This window comes from Hemitrygon akajei, unplaced genomic scaffold (assembly GCF_048418815.1).
Source record: "Hemitrygon akajei unplaced genomic scaffold, sHemAka1.3 Scf000228, whole genome shotgun sequence".
Taxonomy (NCBI): domain Eukaryota; kingdom Metazoa; phylum Chordata; class Chondrichthyes; order Myliobatiformes; family Dasyatidae; genus Hemitrygon; species Hemitrygon akajei.
The window spans coordinates 21,170-34,452 of NW_027332110.1; the positions used below are offsets into that span (position 1 = coordinate 21,170).

Here is a 13,283-nt window from a genome sequence, read left to right on the forward strand (position 1 = left end):
CTCCCTCCACACCGTCCCATCACACACTCCCGGGGTCAGACACAGAGTGAATCTCCCTCCACACCGTCCCATCACACACTCTCGGGGTCAGACACAGAGTGAATCTCCCTCCTCACCGTCCCATCACACACTCCCGGGGTCAGACACAGAGTGAATCTCCCTCCACACCGTCCCGTCACACACTCCCGGGGTCAGACACAGAGTGAATCTCCCATCACACACTCCCGGGGTCAGACACAGAGTGAATCTCCCTCCTCACCGTCCCATCACTCACTCCCGGGGTCAGACACAGAGTGAATCTCCCTCCACAACGTCCCATCACACACTCCCGGGGTCAGACACAGAGTGAATCTCCCTCCACACCGTCCCGTCACACACTCCCGGGGTCAGACACAGAGTGAATCTCCCTCCACACCGTCCCGTCACACACTCCCGGGGTCAGACACAGAGTGAATCTCCCTCCACACTGTCCCGTCACACACTCCCAGGGTCAGACACAGGGTGAATCTCCCTCCACACCGTCCCATCACACACTCCCGGGGTCAGACACAGAGTGAATCTCCCTCCACATCGTCCCATCACACACTCCCAGGGTCAGACACAGAGTGAATCTCCCTCCACACCATCCCATCACACACTCCCGGGAATCAGTGAAGATGGACCTGGTGATGTAATTCCCCATGGCTGCCCAGAGTGGGACAATCGCAGCTCCGATGGCAATGGCGGACGGGACCAGGGTGTAGTAACGCTCCCAGTAGTTGGTGGATACGAAGAGAGAGTAGATCCCCATGGCCAGGAATATCATCCACTTTGTGCCCAGGAATCTGGGGAGGGGAGTGGCAGATGGGTGAGTGCGAGGGTGGGGGTGCGGGAGAGGATAACATTCCAATTCTCCCACTTATCTTCCAATCTACTCCCAGCCAGCCCAACCCACCCTGGTCCAAATATCATTCCAATACAAACCACCCTCAGCACAACACTATCCATCCCAACTTTACCCCATTCAATGACTCCTTCTCCACCCCAATTTAACACTGACCAACCCAACATCTCCACCACATCCTCTCCCACAGAAACATGTCCCAACCCAACACTGTCCATCCCAACTTTACCCCATTCAATGACTCCCCCTCCACCCCAATTCAACACTGACCAACCCAACATCTCCACCACATCCTCTCCCACAGAAACATGTCCCAACCCAACACTGTCCATCCCAACTTTACCCCATTCAATGACTCCCCCTCCACCCCAATTCAACACTGACCAACCCAACATCTCCACCACATCCTCTCCCACAGAAACATGTCCCAACCCAACACTGTCCATCCCAACTTTACCCCATTCAATGACTCCTCCTCCACCCCAATTCAACACTGACCAACCCAACATCTCCACCACATCCTCTCCCCTCTCCCACAGAAACATGTCCCAACCCAACATTGTCCATCCCAACTTTACCCCATTCAATGACTCCCCCTCCACCCCAATTCAACACTGACCAACCCAACATCTCCACCACATCCTCTCCCCTCTCCCACAGAAACATGTCCCAACCCAACACTGTCCATCCCAACTTTACCCCATTCAATGACTCCCCCTCCACCCCAATTCAAAACTGACCAACCCAACATCTCCACCACATCCTCTCCCCTCTTCCAAAGAAACATGTCCCAACCCAACATTGTCCATCCCAACTTTACCCCATTCAATGACTCCCCCTCCACCCCAATTCAACACTGACCAACCCAACATCTCCACCACATCCTCTCCCCTCTCCCACAGAAACATGTCCCAACCCAACATTGTCCATCCCAACTTTACCCCATTCAATGACTCCCCCTCCACCCCAATTCAACACTGACCAACCCAACATCTCCACCACATCCTCTCCCACAGAAACATGTCCCAACCCAACATTGTCCATCCCAACTTTACCCCATTCAATGACTCCCCCTCCACCCCAATTCAACACTGACCAACCCAACATCTCCACCACATCCTCTCCCCTCTCCCACAGAAACATGTCCCAACCCAACATTGTCCATCCCAACTTTACCCCATTCAATGACTCCTCCTCCACCCCAATTCAACACTGACCAACCCAACATCTCCACCACATCCTCTCCCACAGAAACATGTCCCAACCCAACACTGTCCATCCCAACTTTACCCCATTCAATGACTCCTCCTCCACCCCAATTCAACACTGACCAACCCAACATCTCCACCACATCCTCTCCCCTCTTCCACAGAAACATGTCCCAACCCAACACTGTCCATCCCAACTTTACCCCATTCAATGACTCCCCCTCCACCCCAATTCAAAACTGACCAACCCAACATCTCCACCACATCCTCTCCCCTCTTCCACAGAAACATGTCCCAACCCAACACTGTCCATCCCATAATGGGGGACAGGCAAACGGCCGATTAACTCAATAGTGTTTTGTATCATCTGTAGACACAAGCAGTGTGGTGGAAGTTCGAAAGTGCTGGGGGGGCAGAAGGTGCTGGGGTATTTGCAATTACTGAAGAAGGCACTGGGGTATTTGCTATTACTGGAGAAAGCACTGGGGTATTTGCTATTACTGAGGAGAAGGCGCTGGGGTATTTGCTATTACTGGGGAAAGCACTGGGGTATTTGCTATTACTGGAGAAGGCGCTGGGGTATTTGCTATTACTGGAGAAGGTGCTGGGGTATTTGCTATTACTGGAGAAAGCACTGGGGTATTTGCTATTACTGAGGAGAGGTGCTGGGGTATTTGCTATTACTGAGGAGAAGGTGCTGGGGTATTTGCTATTACTGAGGAGAAGGTGCTGGGGTATTTGCTATTACTGAGGAGAAGGTGCTGGGGTATTTGCTATTACTGAGGAGAAGGTGCTGGGGTATTTGCTATTACTGGAGAAGGCACTGGGGTATTTGCTATTACTGGAGAAGGTGCTGGGGTATTTGCTATTACTGGAGAAAGCACTGGGGTATTTGCTATTACTGAGGAGAAGGTGCTGGGGTATTTGCTATTACTGAGGAGAAGGCGCTGGGGTATTTGCTGTGACTGAGGAGGAGGTGCTGGGGTATTTGCTGTTACTGAGGAGAAGGTGCTGGGGTATTTGCTATTACTGAGGAGAAGGTGCTGGGGTATTTGCTGTTACTGAGGAGAAAGCGCTGGGGTATTTGCTATTACTGAGGAGAAGGTGCTGGGGTATTTGCTATTACTGAGGAGAAGGTGCTGGGGTATTTGCTGTGACTGAGGAGAAAGCGCTGGGGTATTTGCTATTACTGAGGAGAAGGCACTGGGGTATTTGCTGTTACTGAGGAGAAGGTTCTGGGGTATTTGCTATTACTGAGGAGAAGGTGCTGGGGTATTTGCTGTGACTGAGGAGGAGGTGCTGGGGTATTTGCTATTACTGAGGAGGTGCTGGGGTATTTGCTGTGACTGAGGAGAAGGTGCTGGGGTATTTGCTGTTACTGAGGAGAAGGTGCTGGGGTATTTGCTATTACTGAGGAGAAGGTGCTGGGGTATTTGCTATTACTGAGGAGAAGGTGCTGGGGTATTTGCTGTTACTGAGGAGGAGGTGCTGGGGTATTTGCTGTTACTGAGGAGGAGGTGCTGGGGTATTTGCTGTTACTGAGGAGGAGGTGCTGGGGTATTTGCTGTTACTGAGGAGGAGGTGCTGGGGTATTTGCTATTACTGAGGAGAAGGTGCTGGGGTATTTGCTATTACTGAGGAGAAGGCACTGGGGTATTTGCTGTGACTGAGGAGAAAGCGCTGGGGAATTTGCTGTGACTGAGGAGAAAGCGCTGGGGTATTTGCTATTACTGAGGAGAAGGCACTGGGGTATTTGCTGTTACTGAGGAGGTTCTGGGGTATTTGCTGTGACTGAGGAGAAAGCACTGGGGTATTTGCTATTACTGAGGTGAAGGCACTGGGGTATTTGCTGTGACTGAGGAGAAGGTGCTGGGGTATTTGCTGTGACTGAGGAGGAGGTGCTGGGGTATTTGCTATAACTGAGGAGGTGCTGGGGTATTTGCTGTTACTGAGGAGAAGGTGCTGGGGTATTTGCTGTGACTGAGGAGAAGGTGCTGGGGTATTTGCTGTGACTGAGGAGAAGGTGCTGGGGTATTTGCTGTGACTGAGGAGAAGGTTCTGGGGTATTTGCTATTACTGAGGAGAAGGTGCTGGGGTATTTGCTGTTACTGAGGAGGAGGTGCTGGGGTATTTGCTGTTACTGAGGAGAAGGTGCTGGGGTATTTGCTATTACTGAGGAGAAGGCGCTGGGGTATTTGCTGTGACTGAGGAGAAAGCGCTGGGGTATTTGCTATTACTGAGGAGAAGGCACTGGGGTATTTGCTGTTACTGATGAGAAGGTTCTGGGGTATTTGCTATTACTGAGGAGAAGGTGCTGGGGTATTTGCTGTGACTGAGGAGAAAGCGCTGGGGTATTTGCTATTACTGAGGAGAAGGCACTGGGGTATTTGCTGTTACTGATGAGAAGGTTCTGGGGTATTTGCTATTACTGAGGAGAAGGTGCTGGGGTATTTGCTGTGACTGAGGAGGAGGTGCTGGGGTATTTGCTATTACTGAGGAGGTGCTGGGGTATTTGCTGTGACTGAGGAGAAGGTGCTGGGGTATTTGCTGTGACTGAGGAGAAGGTGCTGGGGTATTTGCTGTTACTGAGGAGGTGCTGGGGTATTTGCTGTTACTGAGGAGGAGGTGCTGGGGTATTTGCTGTTACTGAGGAGAAGGTGCTGGGGTATTTGCTATTACTGAGGAGAAGGTGCTGGGGTATTTGCTGTGACTGAGGAGAAGGTGCTGGGGTATTTGCTGTTACTGAGGAGGAGGTGCTGGGGTATTTGCTGTTACTGAGGAGGAGGTGCTGGGGTATTTGCTGTTACTGAGGAGAAGGTGCTGGGGTATTTGCTGTTACTGAGGAGGAGGTGCTGGGGTATTTGCTGTTACTGAGGAGGAGGTGCTGGGGTATTTGCTATTACTGAGGAGAAGGTGCTGGGGTATTTGCTATTACTGAGGAGAAGGTGCTGGGGTATTTGCTATTACTGAGGAGAAGGCACTGGGGTATTTGCTGTGACTGAGGAGAAAGCGCTGGGGTATTTGCTGTGACTGAGGAGAAAGCGCTGGGGTATTTGCTATTACTGAGGAGAAGGCACTGGGGTATTTGCTGTTACTGAGGAGAAGGTTCTGGGGTATTTGCTGTGACTGAGGAAGAAGCGCTGGGGTATTTGCTATTACTGAGGTGAAGGCACTGGGGTATTTGCTGTGACTGAGGAGAAGGTGCTGGGGTATTTGCTGTGACTGAGGAGGAGGTGCTGGGGTATTTGCTATTACTGAGGAGGTGCTGGGGTATTTGCTGTTACTGAGGAGAAGGTGCTGGGGTATTTGCTGTGACTGAGGAGAAGGTGCTGGGGTATTTGCTGTGACTGAGGAGAAGGTTCTGGGGTATTTGCTATTACTGAGGAGAAGGTGCTGGGGTATTTGCTGTTACTGAGGAGGAGGTGCTGGGGTATTTGCTGTTACTGAGGAGGTGCTGGGGTATTTGCTGTTACTGAGGAGAAGGTTCTGGGGTATTTGCTATTACTGAGGAGAAGGTGCTGGGGTATTTGCTGTGACTGAGGAGAAGGTGCTGGGGTATTTGCTGTGACTGAGGAGAAGGTTCTGGGGTATTTGCTATTACTGAGGAGAAGGTGCTGGGGTATTTGCTGTTACTGAGGAGGAGGTGCTGGGGTATTTGCTGTTACTGAGGAGGTGCTGGGGTATTTGCTGTTACTGAGGAGAAGGTTCTGGGGTATTTGCTATTACTGAGGAGAAGGTGCTTGGGTATTTGCTGTGACTGAGGAGGAGGTGCTGGGGTATTTGCTATTACTGAGGAGGTGCTGGGGTATTTGCTGTGACTGAGGAGAAGGTGCTGGGGTATTTGCTGTTACTGAGGAGAAGGTGCTGGGGTATTTGCTGTTACTGAGGAGGTGCTGGGGTATTTGCTGTTACTGAGGAGGTGCTGGGGTATTTGCTGTTACTGAGGAGAAGGTGCTGGGGTATTTGCTATTACTGAGGAGAAGGTGCTGGGGTATTTGCTGTGACTGAGGAGGAGGTGCTGGGGTATTTGCTGTTACTGAGGAGGTGCTGGGGTATTTGCTGTTACTGAGGAGAAGGTGCTGGGGTATTTGCTGTTACTGAGGAGGAGGTGCTGGGGTATTTGCTGTGACTGAGGAGAAGGCACTGGGGTATTTGCTGTGACTGAGGAGAAGGAGCTGGGGTATTTGCTGTGACTGAGGAGGAGGTGCTGGGGTATTTGCTGTTACTGAGGAGGAGGTGCTGGGGTATTTGCTGTGACTGAGGAGAAGGCACTGGGGTATTTGCTGTGACTGAGGAGAAGGTGCTGGGGTATTTGCTGTGACTGAGGAGGAGGTGCTGGGGTATTTGCTATTACTGAGGAGGTGCTGGGGTATTTGCTGTTACTGAGGAGAAGGTGCTGGGGTATTTGCTGTGACTGAGGAGAAGGTGCTGGGGTATTTGCTGTGACTGAGGAGAAGGTTCTGGGGTATTTGCTATTACTGAGGAGAAGGTTCTGGGGTATTTGCTGTTACTGAGGAGGAGGTGCTGGGGTATTTGCTGTTACTGAGGAGGTGCTGGGGTATTTGCTGTTACTGAGGAGAAGGTTCTGGGGTATTTGCTATTACTGAGGAGAAGGTGCTGGGGTATTTGCTGTGACTGAGGAGAAGGTGCTGGGGTATTTGCTGTGACTGAGGAGAAGGTTCTGGGGTATTTGCTATTACTGAGGAGAAGGTGCTGGGGTATTTGCTGTTACTGAGGAGGAGGTGCTGGGGTATTTGCTGTTACTGAGGAGGTGCTGGGGTATTTGCTGTTACTGAGGAGAAGGTTCTGGGGTATTTGCTATTACTGAGGAGAAGGTGCTTGGGTATTTGCTGTGACTGAGGAGGAGGTGCTGGGGTATTTGCTATTACTGAGGAGGTGCTGGGGTATTTGCTGTGACTGAGGAGAAGGTGCTGGGGTATTTGCTGTTACTGAGGAGAAGGTGCTGGGGTATTTGCTGTTACTGAGGAGGTGCTGGGGTATTTGCTGTTACTGAGGAGGTGCTGGGGTATTTGCTGTTACTGAGGAGAAGGTGCTGGGGTATTTGCTATTACTGAGGAGAAGGTGCTGGGGTATTTGCTGTGACTGAGGAGGAGGTGCTGGGGTATTTGCTGTTACTGAGGAGGAGGTGCTGGGGTATTTGCTGTTACTGAGGAGGAGGTGCTGGGGTATTTGCTGTGACTGAGGAGAAGGTGCTGGGGTATTTGCTGTTACTGAGGAGAAGGTGCTGGGGTATTTGCTATTACTGAGGAGAAGGTGCTGGGGTATTTGCTGTTACTGAGGAGGAGGTGCTGGGGTATTTGCTGTTACTGAGGAGGAGGTGCTGGGGTATTTGCTGTTACTGAGGAGAAGGTGCTGGGGTATTTGCTGTTACTGAGGAGGAGGTGCTGGGGTATTTGCTGTTACTGAGGAGGAGGTGCTGGGGTATTTGCTGTGACTGAGGAGAAGGTGCTGGGGTATTTGCTGTTACTGAGGAGGTGGTGCTGGGGTATTTGCTGTGACTGAGGAGAAGGTGCTGGGGTATTTGCTGTTACTGAGGAGAAGGTGCTGGGGTATTTGCTATTACTGAGGAGAAGGTGCTGGGGTATTTGCTGTTACTGAGGAGGAGGTGCTGGGGTATTTGCTGTTACTGAGGTGGAGGTGCTGGGGTATTTGCTGTTACTGAGGAGAAGGTGCTGGGGTATTTGCTATTACTGAGGAGAAGGCACTGGGGTATTTGCTGTGACTGAGGAGAAAGCGCTGGGGTATTTGCTGTGACTGAGGAGGAGGTGCTGGGGTATTTGCTGTTACTGAGGAGGAGGTGCTGGGGTATTTGCTGTTACTGAGGAGGAGGTGCTGGGGTATTTGCTGTGACTGAGGAGAAGGCACTGGGGTATTTGCTGTGACTGAGGAGAAGGTGCTGGGGTATTTGCTGTGACTGAGGAGGAGGTGCTGGGGTATTTTCTGTTACTGAGGAGGAGGTGCTGGGGTATTTGCTGTGACTGAGGAGAAGGCACTGGGGTATTTGCTGTGACTGAGGAGAAGGTGCTGGGGTATTTGCTGTGACTGAGGAGGAGGTGCTGGGGTATTTGCTATTACTGAGGAGGTGCTGGGGTATTTGCTGTTACTGAGGAGAAGGTGCTGGGGTATTTGCTGTGACTGAGGAGAAGGTGCTGGGGTATTTGCTGTGACTGAGGAGAAGGTTCTGGGGTATTTGCTATTACTGAGGAGAAGGTGCTGGGGTATTTGCTGTTACTGAGGAGGAGGTGCTGGGGTATTTGCTGTTACTGAGGAGGTGCTGGGGTATTTGCTGTTACTGAGGAGAAGGTTCTGGGGTATTTGCTATTACTGAGGAGAAGGTGCTGGGGTATTTGCTGTGACTGAGGAGAAGGTGCTGGGGTATTTGCTGTGACTGAGGAGAAGGTTCTGGGGTATTTGCTATTACTGAGGAGAAGGTGCTGGGGTATTTGCTGTTACTGAGGAGGAGGTGCTGGGGTATTTGCTGTTACTGAGGAGGTGCTGGGGTATTTGCTGTTACTGAGGAGAAGGTTCTGGGGTATTTGCTATTACTGAGGAGAAGGTGCTGGGGTATTTGCTGTTACTGAGGAGGAGGTGCTGGGGTATTTGCTATTACTGAGGAGGTGCTGGGGTATTTGCTGTGACTGAGGAGAAGGTGCTGGGGTATTTGCTGTTACTGAGGAGAAGGTGCTGGGGTATTTGCTGTTACTGAGGAGGTGCTGGGGTATTTGCTGTTACTGAGGAGGTGCTGGGGTATTTGCTGTTACTGAGGAGAAGGTGCTGGGGTATTTGCTATTACTGAGGAGAAGGTGCTGGGGTATTTGCTGTGACTGAGGAGGAGGTGCTGGGGTATTTGCTGTTACTGAGGAGGAGGTGCTGGGGTATTTGCTGTTACTGAGGAGGAGGTGCTGGGGTATTTGCTGTTACTGAGGAGAAGGTGCTGGGGTATTTGCTGTTACTGAGGAGGAGGTGCTGGGGTATTTGCTGTTACTGAGGAGGAGGTGCTGGGGTATTTGCTGTTACTGAGGAGAAGGTGCTGGGGTATTTGCTGTTACTGAGGAGGAGGTGCTGGGGTATTTGCTGTTACTGAGGAGGAGGTGCTGGGGTATTTGCTGTTACTGAGGAGGAGGTGCTGGGGTATTTGCTGTTACTGAGGAGAAGGTGCTGGGGTATTTGCTGTTACTGAGGAGGAGGTGCTGGGGTATTTGCTGTTACTGAGGAGGAGGTGCTGGGGTATTTGCTGTGACTGAGGAGAAGGTGCTGGGGTATTTGCTGTGACTGAGGAGAAGGTGCTGGGGTATTTGCTGAAAAGTCTGAAGTTAGATATGTCACCCGGACCAGATGGACCACAGCCCCAGTGATCTGAAAGAGGCGGCCAAAGTGTTTGAGGAGTTTGGTGATGAATTTCCTGGAATCGCTGGGTTCTGGCATGGAAATTTCAAATGTCCCTCCCCTCTCCAATACGAGACGGGGGCAGTAGACGGGAACTTGTAGGCCTGTCAGTCTGACCTCGGTGGTTGGGAAGGTGTGGGTTGGGGTATGAGACGGGGGCAGTAGACGGGAACTTGTAGGCCTGTCAGTCTGACCTTGGTGGTTGGGAAGGTGTGGGTTAGGGTTAGGGTATGAGACGGGGGCAGTAGACGGGAAGTTGTAGGCCTGTCAGTCTGACCTCGGTGGTTGGGAAGGTGTGGGTTAGGGTTAGGGTATGAGACGGGGGCAGTAGACGGGAAGTTGTAGGCCTGTCAGTCTGACCTCGGTGGTTGGGAAGGTGTGGGTTAGGGTTAGGGTATGAGACGGGGGCAGTAGACGGGAACTTGTAGGCCTGTCAGTCTGACCTCGGTGGTTGGGAAGGTGTGGGTTAGGGTTAGGGTATGAGACGGGGGCAGTAGACGGGAAGTTGTAGGCCTGTCAGTCTGACCTCGGTGGTTGGGAAGGTGTGGGTTAGGGTTTGGGTATGAGACGGGGGCAGTAGACGGGAACTTGTAGGCCTGTCAGTCTGACCTCGGTGGTTGGGAAGGTGTGGGTTAGGGTTAGGGTATGAGACGGGGGCAGTAGACGGGAACTTGCAGGCCTGTCAGTCTGACCTCGGTGGTTGGGAAGGTGTGGGTTAGGGTTAGGGTATGAGACGGGGGCAGTAGACGGGAAGTTGTAGGCCTGTCAGTCTGACCTCGGTGGTTGGGAAGGTGTGGGTTAGGGTTAGGGTATGAGACGGGGGCAGTAGACTGGAAGTTGTAGGCCTGTCAGTCTGACCTCGGTGGTTGGGAAGGTGTGGGTTAGGGTTAGGGTATGAGACGGGGGCAGTAGACGGGAAGTTGTAGGCCTGTCAGTCTGACCTCGGTGGTTGGGAAGGTGTGGGTTAGGGTTAGGGTATGAGACGGGGGCAGTAGACGGGAAGTTGTAGGCCTGTCAGTCTGACCTCGGTGGTTGGGAAGGTGTGGGTTAGGGTTAGGGTATGAGACGGGGGCAGTAGACGGGAAGTTGTAGGCCTGTCAGTCTGACCTCGGTGGTTGGGAAGGTGTTTGTTAGGGTTAGGGTATGAGACGGGGGCAGTAGACGGGAACTTGTAGGCCTGTCAGTCTGACCTCGGTGGTTGGGAAGGTGTGCGAGTCGATTGTTAAGGATGAGGTTCCGGTGCACTCGGATCCACGTGATAAAATAGGCCGAAGTCAGCACGGTTTCCTCAAGGGAAAATCTTCCCTGACAAACCGGTTGGGATTCTCTGAGGAAATAACGGGCAGGACAGGCGAAGGAGAATCGGTGGGTGTTGTGTACTTGGATTTTCAGAAGTCCTTCGACAAGTGGCCACTCGTCAGGCTGCTGAACAAGCTCGGAGCCCACGGCATTACAGGAAAGATCCCAGCGTGGATAAACCAGTGGCTGATCGGCAGGAGGCAAAGAGTGGGAATAAAGGAAGACTTGGCTGCCGGTGACTAGTGGAGTTCCACTGGGGTCCGTGTTGGGGCCGATTCTTCTTATGTTATATGTCAATGACCTGGGTGATGGAATTGCTGGTTTTGTGGCCAGGATAGGAGGAGGGTCAGGTAGTGTTGAGGAAGGACTTAGTTCAGGAGAGTGGAAGATGGGATACAGTGTCAGGGTCATCAGTTTGGTCGAAGGAATGACGATGTAGACAATTTGCTATTTGGCCTCATTTGAGTATTGTGAGCAGTTTCATGCTCCTTATCGAAGAAAGGGTTAGGGTTAGGGTTAGGATGTTTCCTGTAGTGGGGGAGTCTAGGACCAGAGGACACAGATAGAGTGGATGTGGAGAGGATGTTTCCTATAGTGGGGGAGTCTAGGACCAGAGGACACAGATAGAGTGGATGTGGAGAGGATGTTTCCTATAGTGGGGGAGTCTAGGAGCAGAGGACACAGATAGAGTGGATGTGGAGAGGATGTTTCCTATAGTGGGGGAGTCTAGGACCAGAGGACACAGATAGAGTGGATGTGGAGAGGGTGTTTCCTATAGTGGGGGAGTCTAGGACCAGAGGACACAGATAGAGTGGATGTGGAGAGGATGTTTCCTATAGTGGGGGAGTCTAGGACCAGAGGACACAGATAGAGTGGATGTGGAGAGGATGTTTCCTATAGTGGGGGAGTCTAGGACCGGAGGACACAGAGAGAGTGGATGTGGAGAGGATGTTTCCTGTAGTGGGGGAGTCCAGGACCAGAGGACACAGATAGAGTGGATGTGGAGAGGATGTTTCCTATAGTGGGGGAATCTAGGACCAGAGGACACAGAGAGAGTGGATGTGGAGAGGATGTTTCCTATAGTGGGGGAGTCTAGGACCAGAGGACACAGAGAGAGTGGATGTGGAGAGGATGTTTCCTGTAGTGGGGGAGTCTAGGACCAGAGGACACTGATAGAGTGGATGTGGAGAGGATGTTTCCTATAGTGGGGGAGTCTAGGACCAGAGGACACAGATAGAGTGGATGTGGAGAGGATGTTTCCTATAGTGGGGGAGTCTAGGACCAGAGGTGTAATACCCTGGGAAAGGTTTCACTGTGAACGTAATGGTGTTTCTGTGGAAACGGTGTTTGGGTTCTGGTTCGAGATAATGTTTGTTTTTGAATGTGAGCCGTCCAACCAGGGGAGTGTGTTTCCTTGTTGTGTGCCTGACACCAGGGTGATCCGGGTCTCTCGTTCGGTGGGAGATGGAGAGAGACGACGCTGGAGCAGGGCAAAGGCCCGACGGAGGGCGGAGGGATGGAAGGAGGATCGGTGCGGGAGGAACCGTGAGTTCCAACTTGTGCACGTTAGTCTGGTTCTTTAAAATGGGCCCTTTTCGTCCTGTTTTTCTTCCCTAATGAAGAATTATGAAGCTAAATTGTTTAATTGTACCCAGTGTACTGTCTGTTATTCCATGGTACTGATCTGTAACAGGGCGACACATCAGGCAGCCTGTTTCCGTGCTGTAATTGTTATATGGAACTCAGGGGGAAAGATTATTGAAGGGTTTTCTCTCGAGCGGCGGAAGGTGAGGGAAGAGGTATTATGAGATTACGTGAGGTAGAGCAGACAGTCATTACTTCTCCGGGGTGGAAATGTCTAATACCAGAGGGCATGTAATTAAGGTGAGAGGGGAAAGTTCAGGAGAGGTGAGTGGCAGTTTTGTTTTACACAGAGACCAGTGGGTGTCTGCATGTGCTGACAGGGGTCGATGGTGAAGGCAGATACGATGGAGGCTGGGTAAGACGAGGGAACACATACCGATCCTCACTGAGCGATCAGAAGTGGAGGGAGTGAGCAGCCTGTTTCTGTGCTGCAATTGTTATATGGGCGACACATCAGGCACCATCCACTCAAACAGGGGGTTTCAGGATGTGGACTCACATCTCAATCTCTCCCGTTTGGCAGGGCCAGAGATCGTCTTCCCTAGACCTACGTCGCAGGCAGAACCCGAGGGTTACAGAGGGCACAGCCTCAGAATAGGATGCAGATGAAGAGGAATTTCTTTCCCCCAGAGGTGGTCCTGTGTATTATTTATTGTAATGCCTGCACTGTTTTGGACACTTTATGCACTCCTGGGTAGGTCTGTGGTCCAGAGTAGTTGTTGTGTGTTTTTGTTTCTCTGTGTTGTTTTTAGTTCAGTCTAGTTTTTGTACTGTGTCGTGGTCCTGAAAAACGTTGTCTCGTTTTTACTGTGTACCGTACCAGCAGTTATGGTCAAAATGAC

The 13,283-nt window shown here is 51.6% G+C and overlaps 1 protein-coding gene across 2 annotated transcripts in view; it reads right to left on the reverse strand.

The window, feature by feature from the left end:
- The window catches only part of unc93b1 (unc-93 homolog B1, TLR signaling regulator), a 61,125-nt gene that overhangs the window by 18,773 nt on the left and 29,069 nt on the right, over window positions 1-13,283 (reverse strand). For both annotated transcript variants that reach the window (XM_073038908.1, XM_073038909.1), the window contains exon 5: window positions 663-824. In XM_073038908.1, the coding sequence (XP_072895009.1) occupies window positions 663-824 (162 nt within the window). The remainder of the gene's footprint in view (window positions 1-662; window positions 825-13,283) is intronic.